Genomic DNA, 25,317 nt, shown 5'->3' on the forward strand with positions numbered 1-25,317 from the left:
CTCCTCCTGTGTCTCCCGGCCGGTTGGTCAAGACCATTCACTGAACAGTCACAGTCGCAGCCACCCTGGCTTTGCTATCAGGCTGGGGGATGGGCCAGTCTGGGCGCCCATGGTCACCCATCTCATAGGATGTCTGCTCACCTGCACCATCACTGAGTGTGAGAGGGTGAGACCCCTCCAGGCCCCTTCCTGGCACACACAGCACTGTGGGTGCTGCCCATGCCGCCTGAGGGCCCTGGCGCCGGTGGGGCCTGGTCAGGATGGGGGCAGTGGGAGCCTTTGGGGAAGCTGTCTCCCTGGTGGCTGCCACTGGCCTGTCAGCTGCCACTACTTCCTGGCAGGAGACAACGCCTCTGTCAGCAGGGTGGGCTGCTTCAAGCTGGTGAGACTTGGTTCCCACTTCCTGTCCCCAACTGAGAACAGAGAGGCTGCCCATGGGGTGGGGGACACACAGGGACAAAAGCTGAGATTCATCTTCTTCTCCTCCCCCTCTCCTCCCCCTCCCCTCCCCCCCCCCCTTCTCCTTCCCTTTCTTTTTTTCTTCTTTTAGTTTTCAATCAAGCTTTTAATGAAAAGATCATAAAATAACTTTTTCTCCTGTGATAGAAAAGTAATTCACTTACTTTCTTCTTAAAAACAAATCCATGAGAAGCCCCTACTTCCATCACTGGCTGAAACCCTGTCCAGCAGTGACTGAGCAGGAAGGATGGGGCACTGCAGGGGGACCCAGGGGGACCCTTTGGCTTAGTTCAGGGGTGAAGAGGGCAGTGAATTAAGTTTGAATCTGGCCTTTTCCATCAGCCAGGTGCAAACCATGCCATGCACCGAGGCTGGAACAGGCCGGCCAGAGCCCCGTTAGCCTAGGGCCTAGGCACTCCCTGAAGACGTGAGGAACAGTTTCATGAGGGGCTCATGGATCCCTGATTGGAATTTAGAGAACCCCACATTGGGAACCAGAGGTCAGATTCAACATTCTCTCCCTGAGTTGCCAATCAGTAAAATAAGAAGGCTGCATCCTCTCTAGAACTGGGGTCCCTTGACAGAGAAAAAATATATATATTACAAATCTATTGAGGTTGCAGGAATTGAGGGGGGGCCAAGGGAGGGTGAGGGCGGAGGAGGGAGACAAAAGGTGAGGGGCTTCCTGCTGCCATCAAATGGCGGAGCATGGTCCTCTTGCCCGCCTGGCGGGTCGGCCCTGCTTGGGACAGTGGTGAGGCTAGGTCCCAGAACTCCGCAGCCGCCAGAGGAGAAACCTCTGGGCAACACACTCTACCCGCCAGACCCACCACAGACCACCAGGTAGCCTTGCTCTTCCAGTCCCTGTTCTCTGCATAAGGATCACCAGAGAAACCTGGGCACTGCCCAGGTATGCCCAGGGACAGTCAGCTACCTACACTCTCCAGGCCCACAGGGGGAAATTCCGGCTTCAGCCGGAGGGCCTGGCTCGAGTGTGTCCTGTGGATGTGGCTTTTCTTTTTGTCGGGTTAAGGAGGCACAGTAGTCCATCTCACGGCTGTCATTAAACTCAGCATAATGAGATGGCTAAATCAATAGCCTCCCAATCTTTACTGACTGCTTTAAGAAGGGGCCATTGCAATGCCGATATTTTTGTGCCCCAATCGACATTCATTTAATCTGACTTCCCTCTTGCGTCTGTGAATTACTATGCTCTACAGCCAGCCCAGAGAAAAACTGGGAGACACGTCCTGCACCTCTCCTTTCCGTAGCTCACTCCCCTCCCAGATCCCTGCCCTGGGACACAGCTTTCAGCAGGGGCCCTGCTTCTCCTTGGGGACCCTAAGCCCCAAATGTGACCACTTTCTTGCCAAGCACCTCCTTTGGCCCAGGAACAGGCTGGGTATCTTTCCATACATGCCTCTATTTAGTCTTCACAGCAAAATAGGTGTCATCCTCATTCTGCAGATGATGAAACCAAGACAAATTCAATGACTACAAGGCTCCTGAGGACACCAGCTGCGGAGCGGGAATTTGCCCAGGCCCTCCAGCCCCGACCGGCACGCTTCCCACCCAACTGTACTGCTGATAGCACAGTCGTGGTCAGGACAAGCCTAGACAACGCCTGTGAAAGCACTGTGAAGCCGTGAAGCTCAAAACAAAAGGAGAGATAGCTGCACGTGCCGGCCTCTGCCGTCTCCTGCCTGTGAGCAATGAGCCTAGAAAACACTCACCTGCATTTGGTGCAAACCATTCGTCAGCTCCAGTGCAGGGCAAGGGCCGGCATGCCGGGTGAGCAGCAAGAATGCACTTTCCCCCACAGTAAGTCTATCAGTCACCGGGCTCATCACTTCTCCTGGGGTCTCTCAAACCTGCTCTTTCCTCTGTCCCTCCGGTGTTGCCCGAGGGCTGCGTCATCTCTCCCCTAAATCACCTGCACAGCCTCTCTGAGGTCCCTGCACCCACGCTGTCCCCTCAGCCATCCTCCGCTCTGCAGCCAGAGCGATGGTTCTCAAGGCCGGTCTGAGCCAGCACATGGGCTTCCAGCCTCTCAGCAGTTCCCTGTGCTCTTGGCTTAAAGCTCACCCCTTCACCGGTGTGCCCGCCCCAATGACATCGACAGGACACCCCTCCCTGCCACCTCAGCTCCTCCCACTTCAGCTCTCAGCTCCACATCGGAGATGGGGTCAGCAACTCTCCACCCAGAGAACATCAGCATTGGAGCCTGAGGTGCGATCCCATTGACTCTGTGGCCCCCCTGTGAGCCACAGGGACCGGTCTGGCTGTTCACCACTATATTCAGGCTGCTTGGCACAAGTTAGTGTTCGAGTCTTTGTGTGACAATGTCTTGTCTGTGTGAGCCCTGGACGAGCTGTTTTGAGGAAGTTCTCATACATACAAGCCGGCTCCTCTCTGGCTCACAAACCATCCTTTCTCATTTGCCCTTCGCTGGACACGGATGGGAGGCAGCTATCCCACCTCTTCACACAAGAATGGGGGAGCAAGAGGTCCTCCAAGGTCATCTCAGCCACCCATGCCATGGGCTGAAGAGCCAGAGCCCATCCCAGAAGGCCCTTGCCTAGTGTTAGAAGTCTCCAGTGGGGAAGATGCCCAGCCCTGTCCTCCCGCTGACATCCCCTCTCCTGCCTGGCAGGGGGCCCGCCTTTCACTGCTTAATCTGACTGGAGCTCAGTGCTCACAGAACAGTCCGTGTGTCCCAGTGCCCTGGGTGCCAATGGACTTCACTCTGTCCCTCAGAGAAGACAGCACAGGGACACGGGGCATCCCAGTAGGTGTGTCCACAGGCTGAGGGGCAGGAGTGAGAGCAAGAATGGGCAGAGGAAGTGGCTCCCACCCACTTTCTATGCCTCAGTTGGTCTCAGAGGATGGAGGGTCACCCTTCCCTGAGCCATGACCATCTCCTGACCCCACAGCCACAAGATCTCCTTGCACCTTTGACAGAGGGTCACCTCAGACGCCTCAGTCAATCCTCAGCAAATCCCTGCAGGTGCTGGGACACAGCAGCTGCAGGAAGGCTCCCAAGGTTGATGCTCTGGGACAATCCCATGCCAACCTGGCCTCTCCCCGAGGAGGCGGGAGCCAGACCTCCACACACGAGGGCTGAGAGATGCGGCTCCCGCTCCCATCAAACCCACGCTGCACATTCGCCTTCATTCCTGCCCCGGCCCAGCCTGGTACCTGAGCTGCAGCAATGGCCCAGGGCAGAGTGAGTCTGAGCTTCTCACCCCAACTTGTCACTGTGACTACAGCAGCCAAGGAGGCTGGGAGGCTTCCCTGCAGTGAGGTGGCACAGCCAGCGGTTTTCAGTGCCTCCCTCTTCCCCGCTGACCATCTCGTACTGACTGGTGCTTCTGTGCCCAGTGGAGCCAGCTCGGAGCCACCTAAGGGAGTGCAGCCCAGGCAAAGCCACCCGCAAGGCCCCCTCACTCCTGGCTCCAATGAGCCCCAGGGTCATCAGGGGGGTTGGGGAGAAGCTGCACCTAAAGCTGCGTCCCTGCCCCACAGGAGGCCAAGGGTGGCTTGTTGCTGCCCCACAGGAGGCCAAGAGTGGCTTGTCGCTGCCCCTCTCCCAGCACACTAATGGCCTGGCCCACAGGCTGGTGGACTGGATGGGACAAACACGTAGGTGGGGTCAGCCTCTCATGCAGAGGGCCCCCACCAAACCCGCCTCAGGTCACCAGGCAAAGGAGGTGTTAGGATTCCTCAAGCACCCACAGAAGGACCCCCCACTCCCCTAAGCCAGCAGATCTGTAACCTGGGTTTGAGGGGAGATGAGTTCCTAGCTGCAGGGTGTGTCTTGGACAGAGAGTAGGGCTGGTGCCACAGTCATGGTTGACCGAATGAACATACCACAGAGACAGCCTGATTGTGCTTTTGACATATTATCAGGTTTTATTTAAAAACATGCTAAAAACATGGTGTTCAATAAAGCCAGGACTAGGATGAAGGAAACGCAGATACCGCATCACAAGCAGAAAAGTGCATTTGAAACCAACAGGCGTGCTCTCCCGTGCTGGGCAGGGTGTGGGCACGGGCCCAAGGCCTGGCCCTCCGAGTGCCCGGTGAGGGCAGGAAGGCCAGGCCCCACCTGGACTACTGCTTCACTGCAGGGAGAGGAGGGAAATGGGAGACGGGGAAATGAGCCCCGGACGCTGAAAGGCTGAAGGACCAAGAGCGGACCCCACGCACCTGGCCCAGCTCCCATCCTACACCAGGTCCCTGCTAGTTAGCACCTCCACCAGTGGTGGGCAGGGGGCCCGAGAGCCGGACAGTCGTTTCCATCCATTTGGCTGCTCTTTGGCCACTAAAACAAGGAGGGATGGCCACCTGGTTCCAAGTCAGACCAGAACATTTGCATGAGCACCTGGGGTGAGCTCAGCAACCTTCCTGAGCGAGCCCAGGATGCAGGCCCAGGCCCGCAGGAGTGCAGGGGAGACTGTGCCCACATCTGCTGCAGCCCCCGGAGCAGGGCTCAGGCCCTGCTCACTCACCTCCCGAGGTGGCTGCAAAGGAAGGCCAGGGAAGGCATTCCCCTGATGCCGTCTGCAGGACCCTGACCTTCTGAGCCTTCTGTAAACTGCCTGCATCAGACCTGACTAAATGAAGTCCGACTCTGGTGGGGAAGCCACAGCTGCGGCCTCCAACATAGTGTGGGCCAAACACGGGCTTGGAAGAGCACTCCAGCCCGTGCACAGCACCTTTTACCCAGTGTCGACTCAGCCAATGACGGAACCACCAAGCACAGGATGAGACCAGAAGGGAGTTTGGGAACTGTGACAAGGCTCTGAGGACAAATGATAGGGTGGGGCGCAAAGGAGGAAGGGGGTCTGTGGCCAGGGCTCCAGGCCAGAGGATGGCCCTGAAGCTCCAGAAACAAAACACTGCCAGGGAGGCCACACCTCCCAAGGTGCTAGGCTTTTGCTGTTGATTTTAACAAAAATTAAAAATTGCATTGATAGGCATAAACAACCCCCCACCCCCAGCATAAACTCAGTATGCACCACGTCCCACTGCACGACTTGAATGCTGTTTGCTGAGTGTCTCCACAATGGCCTGGTGGCAGGCTGCTAGGAGCTCTGCAGACTGGGGTTCCCGGAGGCAGCCAGAGGACCCAGAGGCAGTTTTTCTCAAACGTGTGCTTACTCCTCCTCCACCCCAGGCCCCACCTTCCCAGCTCTCCCATCTGCACCAGCTCTCAGGAGGTGGTTCTACTGCCCAACTCACTCCCCACCCTCCAAAGACATGAGTCCTGAGCCCACCCAAAGTTCTGTCCTCCTGGTCCTGACTGCACTGCACTGAAGATCAGGGGAGGGGTTGCTGGCTGGGCAGCTGAGTCTCAGCTCTTGGAACAGACAGATGGAGGCCGGAGAGATATGGGCCTGGTGGGAAACTAGGGCTGGAGTCACGTGGTGTAGAAAAAGGCAGCCTCCCTGAGGCCCCACCTGGGGAAGCACCCAGGCCCCACCTAGTTAGTGGGGAACCTTTTCAAGCTCCATCCCACAGATTCTTGACTTTCTTCTTTAACTGCAAAATGCTCACTTAGACCAGCATAAATGCTGGTGGGCGCTGTCACAGCCAAATGCCCCGCCCACCTCTCATCTCCCAGGCCCTGACTCAGGCGGCTTCCTCCTGGGGCTACTTAACAGGATTCAGTCTGACATCTCTCAGTTTTCTGTACTTTTCCTTGCGGTCACTGGGGACATGACTGCCACCCACCCCACCATCCATGAGACCAGGGGAAGATGAGTCCTGGGACCTGGACGGACACTTCCCCATTCCTCCCAGCAGGAACCAGCAGCCCAGTGCACCAGCTGGAATGGTCACGGGCACCACTTCCACCTGCCCTCCTGACTCCAGGGTCCTCTGCCACTGTCTGAGCAGCAAAACCTCAGGACTGCCTCCCTCCCAGAAGCAGTGTGAGAAAGTGAGCAGCAGCTGAACGAGAGGTATGTGTCCGGGAGTTTCTACAGGAATGTCTGTGAAATCACTGGGGTTGGCAGATGTCGCAGGAAGGCCCGCGGGGGTCTGGGGGAGGAGGGCCTCCCGTGCTGGCAGAGGGCAGAGGAAGGAGGAAGGGAAGGAAAAGCAACCGCTCATCCATGAAGTGGAAGGACCCACAACGGCTCCAGCTGTGTTCCTGGGAAAGCACCCGCAGCCCCCCAGGGACCCCGCTGCTCTGGCCTCCTGCACCAGCACGCGCAGACACGTGGCTCCTGAGCCGGACGCTCCTCGCACGGCTGCACATGCCTCTGTTTCACCTCCTCTTCCAGGCTCCGGTGCCACAGGCCACGGGGCAGACAGAGCATCTGAACGCAGGCTGGCCCACCTCACCCAGTGCCTCTTGACTGCTGCACAGTGGTTTGTCCTGACTGAAACCCGACGACGTCCTCTCTCCCACCCGTCTCCCACCCTCAGAAAAAAATCAAACTGTTACAGAAATCAACACAGTAAAAAGTTATAAATCAGAAAACTAACCCTAAACTTATCTGAGATAATATTCCTGAATAATCATAATCAGAGTAAAATAAAATAAAAAAAGTTACACTGTAAGGTATAAAAAGCCTGGGCAAGGTGCTCCTCGGGTGCCTGGCCGGAGGCTGCTGCTCCCGCTCCCTGAAGGGAGGCCTCTGCTGGGCAGTCTCTCCGCCAGGTGGGAGCACTCACGCCCCCCACGCGCACAGTGTGGTGTGAGGAAGGGCGGGGTAGCCACCATCGGTGCAGCCTCCTCAAATGCGGCCCCCGGCCCACCCTGTCTTCTTTGGCAAATGCACAGATGCAGGAATCCAGCACCCCCAGCACCCCAAGGTCTTTGTGCCTTCTCCCCATGGCTCTCCACCCCAAGAAGGCTGAGGCGGTGTGTGGAGGTTGCCGGGGGACGTAGGTGCAGGGGGCAGCAGTCTGGAGTGCGGGCAGGCAACACAAAGCTGAAATCTCCTTCCCTGGCACAGTGTCCGCGTGGGGGCTGGGCTCCCGCTGGCGCTCAGGCGTCGTACTTCTTACCGGTCCGGTGGATGTGCTGGAAGAGGGTCATGGAGAAGGCCATGCCCAGAATCTGAAAGACACAGGGAACGGGCTCAGACAAAAGCCCCACGGCTGGGGCCACCGACAGCAAAAGGGACAACCGCTTGTGGGTGTGAAAAACCTGGTGGGATGAGGATAGTGGTGAGCAGAGGAGGGCACCCAGCGACCAGCCCAGGGCCACACCGTGAGCCCAGCCCTCAGAGTTGTCTGTACAGAATGGCGCTGCGCCTCTCCATCTCAGTGCTGTGTGAGGCCGAGCGCACAGAGGGCTGACCCTGACCGGCAGCGAACAAGGCGGTGCGGAGCGGGAGGGAACGCACCCTGTGCTCAGTCGTCCTATTCTGGAATACACAGCGTGATTCTCGGGCTGCAGCAGACACTCTTAACAGTGATGCTTAGGACATTAGTTCTTGTTTGTTATTCCCTCAACTCCTGAATCCTGGAAGGGCGTGGTGACAGCAGGGAGCCAGCCTGTGGCTCAAGTCACCACAGATAGTCTGCATTGGGCACAGGCCACAAAGCAGGTGACACTGTGCCTCTCCTGGCTCCCACACCGAAGGTGCAGGCATACGTGGAGGAGACCATGGTGGACGAGCCCAACCACAAGGTTCTGGTCCAGGTCCAGGTCCAGGCCTGACCCTAGGCGGACCTGATATGAGCCCCACTCTCAGTACTAAATGGTGAGTGCAGCTCACATGAGAGCTCATCTGCTGTCTGCGAGCACTTAGATAAATCAGACATGATCTGACCCCTTGGCCCAAGAGTCTAGGATAAGGAAGATGCCTGGTGCAGGATGTTGACAGTCTTCCCATGGACCGACCAGGGAAGTTCAAGTACTCCAAGAGGAATCAGGCATGGAGACTCCTGCTCACCAGGGACAGGAGCCATGTGTAGTGGGCACAGGAGGGAGCCCAGGAAATGCTCGTCCTTAAGAGAACAGAGTCACTACGTGCTTGCTAAGAACAGCTAAGATGACCTGGCACTTCTTCTGTGCTTGGTGCAGCTCCTTGCCCGATGTGAGGCATGTTAAACTCACTCCTGGTTGAGAAGTGGCACAATGATCAGGCTCGTTATATTGATATGGAAATTCAGGCACACAAGCTAATCAGTGTGCCCAGGTCACACATGTCTAACAGACGGTGAGGCCAGGACTGACACCTGTGGGCTCTGACCCCCGAACTCATGCTCACAGGTGTTACTAAGGACTCAGGTCTCATTCAGTTCAGCCACAAGGTAAATGTCCCTGTGAAGTGAGGACAGGTGTGTTCACCAGCAAACCCACACGTGGGCTGCACGCAATGCCAGCATCGGGCCCAAGGCCTAGGAAATGGGAGGAAGCAGTGTCTCTGGGGCCTGTAGGGTCGGGCAGGCACCAAGAGGCTGCAAAGCAGGACAGCGCATGGAGGGGGCCGCCTGGGTCAGTGACTTAACTTCGGGGGCTTGCTTTTCTCCAGCTGGGATGCAGCGAGGCTGATGGCCCTCTCACCTGCATGATAAGGATGCACATCCCCACGGTGCCGAGAACGTTCTTGTTTTCATCAAACCACATCTTCACCCTTTCATAGCAGCCCTAGGGAGCGAGGACCACGAGGTGAAGGGCCCGGCATGACGACGAGCACCCCTCCTGCCCAGCCCCCCACTCTCTCCTTCAGCCCCTGTCCTTGCTCTTTTCTCCTGTCCTTCCCTGACCCTCAGCCTGGTCCTGCCTTTGAGCAGGCCCTACCCTGCCCAGGGTTCCACCCACAAGGCCCTACTGCACAGCCTCAGACACACCCCTCCCCATTACACTCCCAACTATGGGTCCAGGCCCTCCATTTTCCACCTGCCTTTTTGGCTTCAGTCCTATGCACCCCCCCACATTAAGCCCCAGGCGCCCCTCCCTCCCCTGTAGGTTCCTTTTGCCACGGCACAGGCTCCTGGGAGGAGGACCCGGGGCAGGGCCTCGGGCCTCACCGTTCTCCACAGCAGGGTGGTGCTGTTGCGCCCACAGCCCTGGGAGTTCTCCATGCAGCAGCGGTCGGGGACCGTGTTCTCACCCAGCACCGGGTACCAGTCTGTGTAGTCGGTGACGCCGCAGCAGTGCATCTGTGGGTGGGAGGCACAGGGTCAGACACGCCACAGCCTGCCATCTCCTCTGCGCCCGCCCCATCCAGGCCAACCCCGCCCCAGTGAACTGCCCCCTGGAGTTCAGCAGAGGACACAAAGGCCTTCTCTTGTCCATTTTTGGCCTCAGCTGGGCCCACAGGGGAGGTAAGTGAGAGTTCCCTCCTGGAGGCTGGAGCAGGAGAGAGGAAAGCTGCCGGCCCCTCGGAGCTGGGCACTGACTCTGGGCAGGAGTGCTCAGCCCTCCGTCCCACCAGCACCTGCGGCTCTGTGCCTGAGGGACCATCGCAGGCTGGCGCCTGCCCTTCCCCAACGCTTCCCATGGGGCACCAGGCTGTACTGACTTGTTCTTCTCTTAGAATCAGAGCCTCCTAGCCTGAGCCAGGATCAGGGGGCATAGCTGTTGCTAAAATAAATTCTGTCACTCATTCCAAAGCTTCAGAGAAGGATCAGATGGTCTGTCCTTCTCGATCATCCATCCTTCCCAGCTCCCTGTGCCCACTTAGCCACTCGCACAGCCCCCTCAGGCCTGTCCACTCCTGTGTCCAGATCCTGCTCACCCTCCTTCACTCACCTCCTTGCCCCTCTCCAGCTGCATCCCACTGGCTGCTGTCTGACCCAGCAGCTCTCACTTACTATCCAGAAAGCACAGCTGCCCAACTCGGTCACCTGGGTGGGGTCTGAGGCCCAGGCCGCACGCCTCCTCCCCGCCTGCTAGCCCTGCCCATCCAGTCAGCAGGGCTGCCCGCCCTCACCTCGGCCTGGATGATGTTCCAGGCGTTCTTCAGACCCACGTTGTTCTCCGTGTTGTAGAGCAGCAGGCCTTCCTTCAGGTCCTTCTTGGCGTTCTCATTTACCTGTCCAGTTGAGGCCGACAGACGGGACAGTTGGGACCAGATGCAGCTTGCCCAGGTCCACTAGGACTGCTGGCCACCTTTCTCCCTGGGTGGGGTGCCGGGGCGGGGCAGGTCCACGCGCCCAGCTTCAGTCTACACCCACTGACTCCCAGGAGAGCTGTAATACTCGGAGGAAAGAGACCAGCCACACACAGGTCCCTCTGCCCCCACCCACATCTTCCCCCATGCTACCCTGTCAGAGACACCCTGGGAACCAGAGAGTGGCAGACGAGTCATTTTGATCTTAAGGCCACCTCTCGCTGGCAAGTAGCTTGCCTCTGCCTTATCTGTCATACCCTGTAATAATAATGTCTACCTCTGGCGTTGTGAGAATTAAAGGAAACAATTCTCATAAAGAGCCAAGCACAGGGCTGGCACAGAGGGATCTCTCAATATTACTATTTCTTCCCTTTCACAAATGCAAAGGAACTCATTTCTAACCCTAATAATGACTCCACCTTCCAGTGTGGCCTGGGCAAGTGCTTCAAGACCCCACGGAACTGAGAGCAACATAGTTCCTGGGCACAGGGCACCAGCGAGCCTGCTGAGCCCTAGGAGACTAAGTGCTTGGCTACTCATTCCTGGGAGTACCAATAAGAAGTTCTCCAAATGGACTGGGAACTATCTAGTCTGGCGAGGTTGCCAGGGGTCACCCCACCATCCTGAACCCTGCGGTGCAGCCTGGAGCAGTCGCTCCGCCTCAGAGGCCTCTGGAAAAGAAAGGGTAGCTCCTCTTCACCAGTAGCCCTACTCATGGTGTCACTGGCCACGTTTCTGCAAGTTTCCAATGGGTTATCCTCGAATCCTAGCCCAGCCACTTAGTGAGTCTAACTCCCTTCTCCAAGTGGCCAACACAGTATGCTGGAATGCTCCCAGTGATGGGGAGTTCACTGAGCAAGGGGCAGTCCACTGCATCCTTGGACAATTTAGAGGGCTGAACTTCCTAAGACTACACAAGGTAATGAACCATCCCAAACTCGCCTTTCCCATGCTGCCCCACCAAAACCTTTCATCTGGGCCTTTCCTGTTCTCCTGGTTCCATTTCCCTCTGGCTTGCTCCAGTTTGACCCAATCCCAAGGGCAATGAAATTCCATAAGCTCCCCCCTTCCTGAAAGCTTACCTTGTCCATGTAGACAAAGAAGAGGATAAGTAAGATCAGCTCTGCTAGGAGGATGACCAACAGGACGATGAAGAACTGGAAAGAGAAGGTGCAGTCATGGGCACATGGTGGTGGTCGTGGCCAGGAGTGGGGCACAAACCAGAACAAGGGCAGGGAGGCTGGGACAGGCAACAGCCAGCCAGGGCTTCCCAGGTATGGAGAGGCTACCTACTTCTGAGGAAACCCAGACAGGTCGGGGAGGGGCATTAAGTGGACACCAGTCAAGGAGTGAGAGGGACAACTAGGGCAGGGATAGCGGGGAAGAGGGGAGTGATTGGGCCAAGAACATCCTGGAAGCAATCTCCTGGGCTGTTAGCTGATGCTCCCAGGCCTTGCCTGTCACTGTGGTCCAAATGCAGGGTGATCCAGAGTTCAGAGGGTTGGAGGTGTGGGTCCAACTTACACTGAGGAGGAGGCACTTGTTTTCCTTGATGGCCCCCAGGCAGCCCAGGAAGCCCGTCACCATGACAATGGTGCCTACTGCGATGACTAGGTTGGCTGCAGACAGCGAAGGGAAGCTGGGGGAGAAGGTGGCAAAGTTGCCTTGGGACACGGAGAGCCAAATGCCCACTCCAAGCAGCCCACAGCCACAGAGCTAGAGAGAAAGGAAAGCCTGTTAGACTGGCATTGCTCTTGCATTCACCACCAGGGGTCTCGAAAGACTCCATGTCCCCACCCCCAACTCCAAGCCAGGGAAAGGGTGAGAACAGGACTACTGGTCAAACGTGATCACAGCCTCCAATCATGTCGGCTGTGTGACCCAGACAAATCCCTTCCGCCTTTCCATGTCTCAATCCCCCTGTCTGGCTAATGGGGTTACACTGGCTTCACTGGCCTCTAGGGTCACTCTGAGGATCAAATTAAATGAGACATAAGCAAAAGCACGTGACAAACATTGCGGGGTCCCAGGTGCAGACGGGGGGGCTGCCGTTATCCATCCGGCAGGGGAGAGGTCCCAGCATCCAGGAAGGAGTCCGGGAGGGTGGGCGGCGGTCAGGGAAGCAACACGGGCTTGCCCGGGGCAGGAAAAGAATCTCGGAGCCCAGTTTCTCAGAGCCAGACCCTCCAGTGACTGCCCTGTGGTCCTGAGCAGAGGGCCGTTGCCCACTGTTCTCAGAGCCTGGAGAACAAATTTCCCACAGATGGGAAAAGAAAAGGACTGGCTGGGCTGGTTGAGAGCTGACTGAGGGGCTGGCTGAGGTTTAGGATGGAGCAGCCCATCACTGCCTTCACCATCCATCTGGTAAGCCAACAACCAGCCCCCTGGGCCCGAAAACCGACTCTTCAACAGCACCCCTGGGGCCGCCGTCACCACTCGCTTCACCTGGGGAAGCTTCAGTTTCATTGGCTGCAAATCTCCACGTCTGCCTTATTTTATGCTCGATATAGCTGACAGCCCCCTCCCTCCCGCAGCCCAGAGGAAGTGTGCTGAATCTGAGAAGCCAATCAATCAGTCAACCGATATTTATTGAGTGCCTCTAGCATGCAGCGTCCGTGCCGGAAGAGCTACAACTGCTTTAGAGGCCTGCCTTCCCCGGGCCTCCACTCGGGCTGGGTGGGAGCAAGGAAAAAGCAGCATCTACCCCTGGCAGTATACACTGGTGCCAAATAAACGGCACAGGCATTCAGAGGAGGTAGTCACTGCCCTGGTCCAAGATGCCAGTTGGCAGAGACAGTGCCTCAAGGATGGGGGGACTTGAGGCAGGTGGAGGGCAAGGACGTTCCACATAGGGGCTGGGGAGCCAGACATGGATCTGATACCCAGCTTCAGCTGGTCCTGGTAGTGCCACTTGCAAAGTTCTTTTATTCTGAATGAGAATAATAGCACCTACTTCCTGGGTTGCTGTGAGAATTTATGTGGAAGCAAGCATGGGAAGTGGGTGGAAGTAGCAGTTCCTGGTGCCGAAGCCGTTTTGTGACCCAAGGAACCAAGCTCAGAGAGGAGACACAGATATGCCAGTAAGACAGGCAGCCCGCAGCCCCAAACTGAGCCCCTAGTTAGTAAGTGCCAGCCCCCTTTCGATTGTGGGAGGAGCTGGTATCCTGCACGGGTGCTCATGAAGTGGGGGTTCCCACACAGAATGGGAACAGGCAAACATCTTGCAGAGTTTCAGGCATTGATGTTGCTGTGAAAAAAAAAAACTAAAATGGACAAGAGATTAGAAAGTAACTGGGGACAGAGTGGTCAGAGAAAGGTGGCAGTTGCATAGGGCCTCAAATGAAGAGGGGAAGTGAGCCACACAAATACCTGGGGGAAAGTGTTCTCACAGAGGGAACGGCCCTGAGGTGTCCAAGTGGCCACAAAAGAATGAAGGAGGTGACAAGTGTGTGTGGGGGGGGAGGGGGAGTAGGTGGCGGCAGGGGACCGATGAGACAGGACCTTGCAGGCACCAGGAAAGAAAATGTGGATGCTGTTCTCAGCGGGGTGGGAAGCCTCCGGAGCTGGAGAGTGACATGATTTATGTTTTCAATAGATCGCTCTGGCTGCTGTTGGGAGGACAGACCATCGGAGGCAATCAGGGGGCACTGTGGCGGCCCGGCTGGCCGTGACCTGCACCAGGTGTTACGGAGGGCTGGTCAGAAATGTCCGACTTGCGATATGTTTGGAAGGTAGTGTTGACAGGGCTTGCTGGGCTTTAAAGAATCAGTAGGACTTTTGTAAATGGGGAAACAAAGGCGATCCACACTGGGCATGACAAAGAAGTTGGGAAATTCCCATGTATTACTAAGCCAAAGACTGTTCAAGGAGCATAGGGGATGGGAGTTAGGTAAGTGGAGCGGCTGCCTGGGTCCCCTAACCTGTGGAGAGGGGTCCTGCGCCTCCTATACCCTTCAGCAGCCCCAGGTGGAACTAGGGCAAGGTGTGGGCATACTCAGGCCCTGAGCATCCACCCACCCAATGAACGGGAGCATCCCTAAGCTTTGCCAGGGGAATAACCTTTGCAACCACTAGGTGGCGCTCCAGGCTGGGTCAGAAGCTCTGGGTTTGCCAGTGAGGCTCTGAAACTTTCATCCAACTTGTCATTGACTTTCTTCAATCTGCTCAGTATCTACGCTGCCGTCTCAATTTTTCTTTCATTAATCATACCATGGAAATTCATGACCTTCATGTTGCAGATTTATGGTTCCTAAAGCCAGACCCTGCAATGAATAAGAGGAAACCCGCTGCTGCGGGCCTCTGGCTACAGGTAGAGAAGCCTACCAAAGAGAGCTGACTTGGGCTCCTGGACCTGCAGGACGCCTATTCCCCTGCAGCTGGGGACACCAGGGTCTCCAGGACCCTCCCCAGAGAGGGCAGCTTTCCCCAGAAGCCAGTTCTCACTGGGAGTTGGTCTGGTGGTCCCCGCTGTGCCTCCATTCTGCATTTCCCTCCTGGGGGGGAATGGATGTGAGTTCAAGGAGCCTCCACCAGGAAAAGCTCAATGATTCAGAAGCTCCCAGGAGGCCGGTCACTCCTCAGCACTGCTTCTCTGGCTCCACACTGCACGTCCTTGATTTGGTCTGCAGGCTGCCCAACAACCCACCAGCAGCCTCCCTCCAGCACCTGGAGCGAAGCGAGCTGTGGGCCCGTCTCCCACCGGCTTCCCTCCTCACTGCCTGTCCGAGGTCCCACCGGGCCCCCGGCTAGGTCCCAGGGGAGATCTGCTGCCTATAGAGGGGCAACCCCAGCAGCCTGTACCTAAGTCTGAGGTTGGGGTGCACGCCTGCTGAGTGAAGGAGGCCCCTGTCACTCTTCCATCTCTCCCCAGAGCTCTGCTGATATGCACCCTGTGTCCCTACCTCAGATGACCCAGAACCAGCAGAGCCTCCAGGCAGGAAGCAGACACACATCAGGCCCTAAGTTTACAGAAAAAGACACTGGGAGGGAGCAGGCGAATGTCACTGCTGGATGGGCCTGGAACCTGGTTTCCTGGTGTTTGGTGCAGGCCCCTTCCACACTGCCACTCCTAGGGCACCAAGTGCATGCCCATGCGAGCCCTGGCCAACAGGGAGAAGCAGCACGACCCCCACCGTAGCCCCCGTCTCATGCCCAGACCCCAGCGTGCTCCCCTCCCTGACTCTGGCCTGTTTGTCAGCCCAGCCTACATGGAGCTGCCTGAATCTTTATCTAAAATGTTTCTTCCACCCATGCTGTCCCTCTGGGAAGCACTCCTGTGCCTTCCTTTCCCTCTTCACACCCGCACCCCCCAGCATTACCTTTGCCCTTCCCTCTCCTGGGCACCAAGGGCCCTTCTTTTGCTTCTGTAACTTGTTTCCTGAGCTTACACAGCCCAGTTGACTCACTTCTGCTACCTCAGAAACTTTCTAAATCAGCTTTCTCTTATAACTCCTAAAGTAAATAAATACATAAATAAAATGCCTCTTCCATCACCTTCCCCTGTGTGACCTTCAGATTTTTGAGCTCTTTGAGGCCCACTTTCCCTTAAAGGTGGGATGTGGACTATGGAACTCTCAGGTCCCTTGCGGCCCGGGTTTGGCCAAGACTGAGACCCCGGTGTTGTCAACGCCGAGCCCGTTGGTTCTCAACCAGGAGCATCTTTGCTTCCTGGGACATCGGACAATGTCTGGGACATTCGGGGTTGACACAACCTGGGGAGAGGACTGCTACTGGCATCCTAGTGAGTAGAGGTCAGGGGTGCTGCTAAACATCCAACAATGCATAGGACCTCCCCTCCCAACACACACCCCAATAAAGAACTATTCAGTCCCAATGTTAGTAGAGAAGAAACTGCCCCAGCCCTCCCATGCCAGGTATCCATCCTCTAATCTCAGTGCCCTGAGAAGACACCATCAAAGAAACAACCTCGTGTGTCCCCTTGTCCCCTCCCAGGGTGGGGCAGCGTCCTGGCTCCGAGAGGGTCGACACAACATGAAAGGAGAAAAACGCTGGAAGACTCCACCCAGGAGTTAGTGAGGGATGGGGCAGGAGCAAGTAACAGGCCAACATCTTGTGTGTGGCAACGGGCATAAGGGAGGAGTTGACAGCAGAAAAGGTTTGCTGGGCAGGAGGGCAAGAAGACAGGAAGCCAACATCCGAAGGCAGAGCAGGAGCAGGGAGAGGGTGAGGCAGGAATGGGAGAGGGGAGGAGCAGGGAAGGGAGCCGCCTCATATGGAGGGTGCCAAGCACAGGAAGGAGGCAAGGTCTGCAATGGCACAGCCAAAGATCAGAGCCAGAGAGCTTAGCTGGTGGCATTCGGGAAAATTCCCTTCCAAATCCAGAGGGTTGTCTCAGCTGAGATGACTGAGCTATAGTCAGCCCAAGGCAGGAAGAGACTGGGGCGAGGCAGAGTGACTCAGGGGTCCGGGATCCAGCCCCTGGTAGCACTGAATGACCCAAGGTCACCAGCCGGGCCTGGTCAGCACCCCTCTCTAAGCAGGAGCTGGCCCATGGACCACCTTGGCAAGCCTCCCTTGCCCTTTCTCCTTCCTCCCAACAACCAAGGGCATTTCTAAATCCTTTCAACTCAAGGTACAAATAAATCCACATCAAAACTTGAGAAAATGAGTTCTACCCTTGCATTTGCCCATGGCCTGGATCTCTGTGCAGGCTGGGATTTGGGTCTGTTTGGTTCCTCGCTAACTACCCAGAGCTGGAACAGTGCCTCACCCTTGGCAATGCCTTTGGGTTTCCCTCTGACAGGACTCTCCTGTCTCAGGATCTTCCCCTCACCCTTGGGCCCATCCACCAGATGCACAGCGAGTAAGCTGAGGTCCAGTGGGGCCACGGTCACGCAGGGAACAAGCACTCCAGACTCACCTTTATTAGGCCTGCTGTAACTAGCCAATATCCCCAGGGCATTTTTCCTCATCTTCAGTTCAAAGCATATTGATTTGTAGTTTTAATACATGCTTCTGCCATGTAGCCTTATGTATTTTTCATGCAGGCATCCCATTTCTCTGGGGATGAGGACCATAATTTCCCCTTCAAACCAAACTCCTTCCTGAGCTTCTACCCCCACTTACACACTGCTCAGAGCTCAGGGACAGCCACTCCAGTGTCCCCTCATAACTGCCACAGCCTCTCCCCCTTGTGGGGGTGGCCCTTGTCAGGGGTGACCTCCTACGCCAGCGCTGGACCCAGAGCTGAGCACACAGGGATCAACCTTCTGTGTAGACTGATGCCCACCCTCATTAAAGCACCGGCACTTCCAGGGCCAGGTTCATATCTCTTCCCCCGCAGGCCCAGAACATGCTACGTAAATATGGATGGATGGATGGATGGATGGATGGATGGATGGATGGATGGATGGATGGACAGACGGACAGGCGGATGGATGGATGGACGGACAGATGGACAGATGGGTGAGTGGGTGGATGGATGGACAGAGGGACGGACGGACCAATGGATGGATATGTGGGTGGATAAATGGACGGACAGATGGATGGATGGACGGATGGACAGACGGACAGGCGGATGGATGGATGGACGGACAGATGGACAGATGGGTGAGTGGGTGGATGGATGGACAGAGGGACGGACGGACCAATGGATGGATATGTGGGTGGATAAATGGACGGACAGATGGATGGATGGACGGATGGGAGGGTGGGGAGAGCCTGAGCAGGAAACAGCCTGGGAACAGAACCAGGCTCAGACACACAAACCCACCTGGAAAAGAGGCTCCCATTCACCCCCACTTTATTACATCTAGAATGAATCTCAGTGCCCCAGGCTACTCCCAATTTACCCGCCTCGGCCCCTCATTGGCCTGTAAGTCCCCCCTGGGGCCCATCACACCCTCTGGCTATTTCACTGGTTGCCTCATGTGTCTGCAGAGCCCCAGCCCAGACCAGCCCCTGGGCCCCCATCCAGCCTCATCCCCTCTTTATTTTGCAGGAGCTTTTCAAACACCAGGTCTCAGCACTCCCCAGTGCTCTTTATGAGCCAGAGCCAAACACAATGTTTAATGGCATTTAATAAATTAGTGGATGTGGAAAATAAAAAAGAAAACCAAAGTGACTTTAATTTCACAGCCTGACATGTGGCTAGCAATGATCTTGCCTGGCCCGGGAGAAGCGGCCTGCCAAGAACTTCATCACTAGGAGAAAGGACCATACGTCAGGGACGGGAATGGGGCTGCTACACTGCATTTCAAATGCCCGTTGCCTCCAAGGGGCCGCTGCAGCTCATTCATCGCCACAGCTGTAAAGGGGGTGGAGGGTGGACAACGCTTCTAATGCTGCATGGAGCAAAAGGACAGGACAGAATCGCAAAGATGTCTCTGCCAAAGCCACCAGCAGGCAGGAGGATCAGAGCACAGAGAGGGAGGTGCCTCTCAGTGAGAGGTCTCCCCTGTGCGAGCTGTCCTTGGCCCCGGGCCGTCCAGCCTCACCTTGAGCACCCCAGGCTCCCAGTGCTCACCATCCCACCAGATGCTCCATTCCATTTATGCACAACTCTAACAGGTCAAGAATTCTTTTCTTTTACTTAAGAATCTACTCTCCGATGGCTAACATGCCTCAGTTCTAGTTTTGCCCAAGAGGCCCACCCAGAACAGGTGTGGCAGGCCTTGAAATATCAGAAGGCCAGTATCTAACATTCCGGCTGAAGTATTGCCTGGCCTAGGAAAGGGCACAGCGATCTTCCACCTCCTCTGAGACAGCTTCCACTGCTCATCGCTGTCCCAATCTGAAAGTTAGAGTCCAGCTATGGAGGGACCAACACAGAATACACAGATACCACTCTCCCCTCCTACACTCTGAGCTCTATACTCCTCATAATCCAGCCTAAGCCTTCACTGCCTTGGCTGGAAGCCATAGCACAAGTTTTGCTCACATTAAGTTTGTGCATCATTTAACACCAAATTACATGATTCCTCGGTCATCCTTTTTTTGACCCCACACTTTCTCTCAAAGCCTCCAATGTCTTCACAACTTCAGTGCACTGCCCCCAGTATCACCAACTTGCACAGGTGCTAGGGAGATCACACCTATATTTCTGAACTGAGTTTTCCTCCAAATAAGCATTACATAAAGCATTTGCATATCTAAAGCCCAGTTACATTCTGATGATTGCAGAATCAGGCTATTTTCCATCCAAGACAGGCCTAGGGGAGAGCATTTCAACGTGGTCAAACGTGAGGGATGTTGTAGTGGGAGCTGCAAGCCTCGGAGGTTAATAAAGCTCTTAAATTCCATGTTTCCAGAGTCCACTTCTCTCCAGTGAACCTTGTAGGGGCACTGAGAATGTGGTAACCCCTCCCCAGTTCACTAGAACACCTACCTGTGGAAAGAAGATCCTGTTACAATACCTCTTACAGTCTACAACTCCAGAAAGTTCATGAGGATGACAGTCTGTGATGAGGGAGGTCCCATTTGAGACTTTGAGGACAGCCCTTGCCACCCTCCAGTGGGTTAAGGGCCTGGGCAGAGGGAAATGCCCAGTTTCCAGCAGCCCTGATCCCCAGAGGGCTGCACAAAGGGCCTGGTGCCCTCTGACCCCAGCGGGTGGGGTGGGGGATGGAGAGTGGAGGTTGGCTTGCTGAAGCACTCACTGCCCATCTGTTTGGGCTTCCCAGCCTGGCCTCCACATGGAGGGGATCTGCCCTGACAGAGGCTCACTCTAACCAAGGGTGGGGCCCAGGGTGGCATGATTCTGAGGACAGGGATAATCTGGGCCTGTCCCTGGGCTTCAGAGGCCAAGGAGTGGTGCCAAGATCAGGCCCAGTCCCCAAGAAGGCTGGTGTGCAGACAGTAAGTAAGGGGCAAGAACTAGATATGGGAGGAGAGGTGGGTACCCACCTGCGCTCTCCTAACACAGCCCCCGTGAGCCCCGGTCTTCCAGAGCCATTCCTCTGTCTGGGAGAAAGGCTGGCAGAGCAACAGATCTCACCTCCCCGACCTCCCCCGCCTCCACCTGCACCCAGTTCCCAGGCCATCTGGACTCCTCAACTCTGACAGCAGGACCCAGATCAACCCTCTCAGGTGCCAGCACCTTGCCATCTTCTCACATTGACCCGCAGGCCCATTCCCGCTGTGGGGAAATGGAAGAGGAGGCAGAGACAGCTCAGAACCCCCACAGCGCACTCAGAGTGCGACTAAGGCTGCGGGCAGGAACAAAGCCTGAGAAGCAGCCCCCAGAAGGACCACAGAGTGATGTGCAGCTGGATGCCAAAGAGCAGCAGATGATACAAAGCACCTGTCAGCCTTGCAAAGCAGGAGCAATCACTCACCAGTCCATAAACATCGATTCACGCCACAGCCCCAGCCCCGCTGTGCACCTTCTTCCCAGTCAAGCACACTGCAGGCCCAGGCGGCGTGGGCTGGGTGGAAGGAAGAAGGGGCACAGGGTGTATGGTACCCCAGCATTCGCTAGCTCAGTCCAGCCCTTCCCGCTCCTGTGCACTGCTGGCAACAGGAGGATGGAGGCCTTGGCAGCGGGATTCTGCTCAAGGACCTTGGCTGGTCACGCACGGTGGGCATACAGCTGTGTCCCATCCCTATTCGAGAACACACAAGAGGAGATGGGGCCAAAACACTAAAGAGGCAGGGGAAGGACTTCGCAAGAGGGAGGCTGACAGCCTACCCACCATTGGTGGCTGTTCTCTGAGCTGTTGGAGGACTGCCCTCTGCTGAGAAGGCTGGGGGTGGTGGTTTGCCCCTTGGGAAGTGTCTTTTCCCCAAACTACGGAACTTGTCAGTACACAACAGGAAACAGGTTGGAGCCTCAGGCGCTGTTACTGTCAGGCGGGGTGCTAGTGTGGGAAGGGGTGCTCGTTATGGTGGTGCAGCAAAGGTTCTCCTCACCTGCAACCCCACGGGCCATGGCTGCCTGAGATTCTGGGCCCACAGGAGCCATGGGGAGACAGCCTGGGACCACCGTGTGAGGCACTGTCTGAACTCCCAAGGTCACTATAAATTGGGAGTGAAGGCGCCAAGGACTCAGAACAACAGCTTGTCAGAGGAGTCTGCAGAGGGATTTTCCCATGACTAGCATATTTCTCCTTCCTGCATTTGTTTTATGTATCTGGGGAGAAAGACATTTCTGGTAGCATCAAAGCGCGAGTCCATGAAGCCAGGGCTGCCATGGGAGAAAGGGATGGGCTTAAGAAACCAACCTCCAAGGATCACATTGAAGCTGGGGCCACATGGGCTTCCCTGAGAACGCAGAACTGCCAAGAGCCTGGGGACTGCGGCGTGCTGTGCGGCTCTGGGGAGCCATCCAGCCTTCTGAGCCGTCCCCCTGCTAGAAGACTGAGGCAGGAAAAGCACCTGCCAGCATCAGGAAGACCGCGAGGATGAATGGATTATGCCTGCCGAGCACTCTGTGGTCCTCAGAATATGAATATCGTACAGGGTATTGTGCTATTTTTCAGACTCCTTGGAAAATGCAAGGGGAACAGGGCAAGGATACCTTGAATTCGCATCACATCTTCCTGGGAAAGCGCTCAAATAATCTGCAAGACTACAATTCATCCTACAGAATGGGGAGCAAGGCCCATCCTCCCTGTTTGAGAAAAGGCGCCCCACTTCCAGAGGGGAAAAAAAAGTCAGAGTGAAAATCGTCCATTGCTAGGTGCTTCTTAGTGGGGCTGCCTCTGCCCGGCCATCACATAATGGAGGCCTCTTTAATAAATAAATGAGAACGATATTCTGCAGGTTAAGTTCAGCAAATCACACTCCGTAATTACACATATAGATATCAGGAAAGATCTCGGCTGACAACCAGGTCCATCTCTGGCTGCAGGACAGCCACCCCCACACACCTTTTCTACACATGATTGGCCTTTTCTCTAAGGAGCCCATGCCCATTATTATTTATGCCACCAGCCAGGAGCCGTGTCCACCCATGCCAGGAGAGGAAGACACAGGCCAGGTAAGTTCACCAACTTACGTGACAATCCGAGATCCCTCCCCACCCAGGGCCAGGCTCTGCCCATCTCTCCATCCCATCCTCCTAGTAGAACAGGAGACCATGGCCCACCCTCTACTATTTAACACATGCCCTGCAGTTTAGGTTACGCTGCTGAAAGCTGCCTGCCCACAGTCTCATCAGATGAACCTGTGCAAGGTCACAGAGCTCGTCCACGGAGGAGCCATGCCTTGCTCCCACCCACAGCCTGACTTGCCCCCTTAACCTCTTGATGCTGCGCTGCTGGGACAGAACAGCACCAGCACTCGTGAGCACCGGCCACACGCCAGCACGGTGCTGAGAGCTTTGCCTCTTCTGCCTTATTCAATCCTCCCAACCCAATGACGGGGTTGTGGGCAGATTATTTTTGTCCTCCTGTTTTATAGATGAGAGAAAAAGGCACAGAGAGGCGCAGCAGTGAAGGAACACAGGAAACCTGACTGCAGAAACCACCATGCCCCACTGCTTAGACTTGGGTCATCCCTAATAGGCCAGAAAGGTGTGACCTAGACCTGTCCCTCTTGGAGAAAGAAAGGCTAGTGGGGTGTCGTGGGTGTGAGCGAGCCTCTGTGGCCGGGACGCCTACCTGTAGACCAGGAGGGCAGGAAATAAAAGTTGTGACAGAGATAATAACAGGGGTGGTGATGCAGTGCTGGTGAGGGTGACGGTGGTGACGATGATGAGAATAATACTGACGACGAAGCTAGAACTTATTGAGCCCATATTACATGCCATAAACTGTGTCAACCCGTTCCCAGAAAAACCACACAAGTTATTGTATTTCCCCCACTTTGCAAATGGGAAAACGAAAGGATCAGAGGTTAAGCATGTTGCCTAAACTCACACCTGGAGTCAGTAGACCTGGGATTTTAATCCAATTTGCTGTGACTCTGAACCCGGTGACTAATCTCTCTGTGCCTACTACACACAGACCCAGGGAAATCCCACCTTGTTTCATTAAGCATTTTCAACACCTTTCTAGCCTAATCTGAGTCCAGGAAGGTGGGAATGGGTGCCCGAGAGTACAGGACCCAGAAACACAGATTCCCTGGCTGGTCAGTGAGGGAACCGCGAACTTGAACCTGGTCTACCTGGCTCCGAGGCCAGGAAGCAAACATAGCCCCAACTGGGAGTGGGAGCCACGGTCAAGGCCTTAGGTGCCTGGCTGGCAAATGACGGCAGGAATGGCGAGATTGGGGAGCAGAGAAGGTGGCAAGGACAGCGAGTGAGTGGAGAGCACCTATTTTGGGGAGGGGTGTGTGTTCGGTGTACATGTGTTGGGCGGGGGGCAGTTTTCAACCAAGGCAATCTGCCTACTTCACTGATTTTACCAGAACTGTGAAAACTGTTGGCTATTCCTCTGCAAGAAGAAGCAAGAAGGAACAAAACAAACTAATTTGGAGATTAACTGACCTGTTTTTGCACCTACATTTCCACAAAACAGGAGAGCTTGTTGAAATGATCACAACCCCATGCTGTACATATTCTGGAGAGCATTTTCACAGACACGACTCAGGCACACAGTCCCACAGACTCCCGGGGGCTTGCCACCCCCTTTTACAGATGAGGAGGTTGCAGCTCACAGGAGCAAAGCCCTCATCTCCACACGCCTGTGGGAAGCAGGGGCACAAGGACTATCCGCATCTGACCCACCGGGAACCAAAGCAACTCAAAGACTTCCTACTTTCCAGAAAGGAACAAGGAGGGCCTGGCTGATAACTGCTCATTAGACCTGCAGCAAGGGTCTCAGGGGTGCTGCTGAGCAGGCATCAGGGTGCCATGGTGGAACACAGGAGCAAAAGACAGGGCCCCTCCTCCAGGACATCCAAGCCAGCTGGACCAGCAGTTCTAGGCAAATAAGCCACCACAACACACATGAGCATATGGGCCAGTGCTGGACATCCGGGTCAGGGAAGGCTGGTGACCATGCTGGCCATGGATCCAGGTACACCAGGTGCAAGTTCTCGGTTCCCTCATTACCATCAGGGGAATCTGGAAACTAATTCCTAAGTGCTGGATTTTAAATGGGGAATTAATTGTACCTACCACATAGAGTTGTCATCAAGATTAAATGAGATTCATGAAAATAAACTTCCTAACATGGCACCCTGTACAAAGCCATAAACGGGAGTCGTTATTAGTATTTATGGCCTGCAGTCCTCATTCACCCAGATTGCTGGGAACAGGCAGGGCACCTGTAACAAGGGGCTGGCGAGAGAGGTCCTGCCCGGCTGGAGCCCAGCAGTTCCCAGGCCGCAGCCACACTCCTGCAGTGGCCGCGCAGCACACATCCGCCCAGACATGCGTTACTCACTCCTCGTCCTCCCAGTCCCCAGCCACCCATCTCCGGGAGGCAGCTTGCTTTCTCGACTTGCGAGCCTGCTTTCTTTTGGCAGGGAGCTGCTGCCGTCTGCGCTATGGACCGTAAAACAAGTTTTCATCAATAAATTAAGATAAGCGGAAAGCTAGCTCAGGAGGAGGCGGGCTGAGGCAGGCAGGCGGGTGGGTGAGAAGTCACTCTGTGACCCAGAAGGGACCACAGTGATTCCAAAGCAAGACTGGGGCTGACAGGCTCCTCTCCCTGGGCTCCAGGGGTCCCCCTGGACCTGTGCTTCTCAGAGAGGGGGCACTCAGGTCACCATGCCTCTCGCGAGTCCCGTTCTATCCCTCGAGGCGGGTTAGTGTCAGTCACAGGTAAAGCCAGGTCTCAGCAATATCCTGAGCTGAAATAATGATCCCTATCACTGCATTAGACTAGCTAAATCTAACCAGACACTTGCCTGCCCAATCACTAACAGTAGTAAG

The 25,317-nt window shown here is 55.7% G+C and overlaps 1 protein-coding gene and 1 long non-coding RNA gene across 3 annotated transcripts in view; one reads left to right on the forward strand and one right to left on the reverse strand.

Moving 5' to 3' along the window:
- LOC107183046 overlaps positions 1-3,979 on the forward strand; it is a 7,428-nt gene extending 3,449 nt beyond the window's left edge. The window contains exon 3 of the long non-coding RNA XR_001513823.1: positions 3,966-3,979. This is a non-coding gene — a long non-coding RNA (uncharacterized LOC107183046). The remainder of the gene's footprint in view (positions 1-3,965) is intronic.
- Positions 3,980-4,345: 366 nt separating this feature from the next.
- TSPAN9 (tetraspanin 9) overlaps positions 4,346-25,317 on the reverse strand; it is a 199,557-nt gene continuing 178,585 nt past the window's right edge. For both annotated transcript variants that reach the window (XM_006763523.2, XM_015563755.1), the window contains 6 exons: positions 12,063-12,254; positions 11,621-11,695; positions 10,359-10,460; positions 9,454-9,585; positions 8,987-9,070; positions 4,346-7,531 (listed from right to left, as the gene is read on the reverse strand). In XM_006763523.2, coding sequence (XP_006763586.1) covers positions 7,460-7,531; positions 8,987-9,070; positions 9,454-9,585; positions 10,359-10,460; positions 11,621-11,695; positions 12,063-12,254 — 657 coding nt within the window. In that variant the 3' untranslated portion in view covers positions 4,346-7,459. The remainder of the gene's footprint in view (positions 7,532-8,986; positions 9,071-9,453; positions 9,586-10,358; positions 10,461-11,620; positions 11,696-12,062; positions 12,255-25,317) is intronic.

Source organism: Myotis davidii, unplaced genomic scaffold (assembly GCF_000327345.1).
Source record: "Myotis davidii unplaced genomic scaffold, ASM32734v1 scaffold1219, whole genome shotgun sequence".
NCBI lineage: Eukaryota > Metazoa > Chordata > Mammalia > Chiroptera > Vespertilionidae > Myotis > Myotis davidii.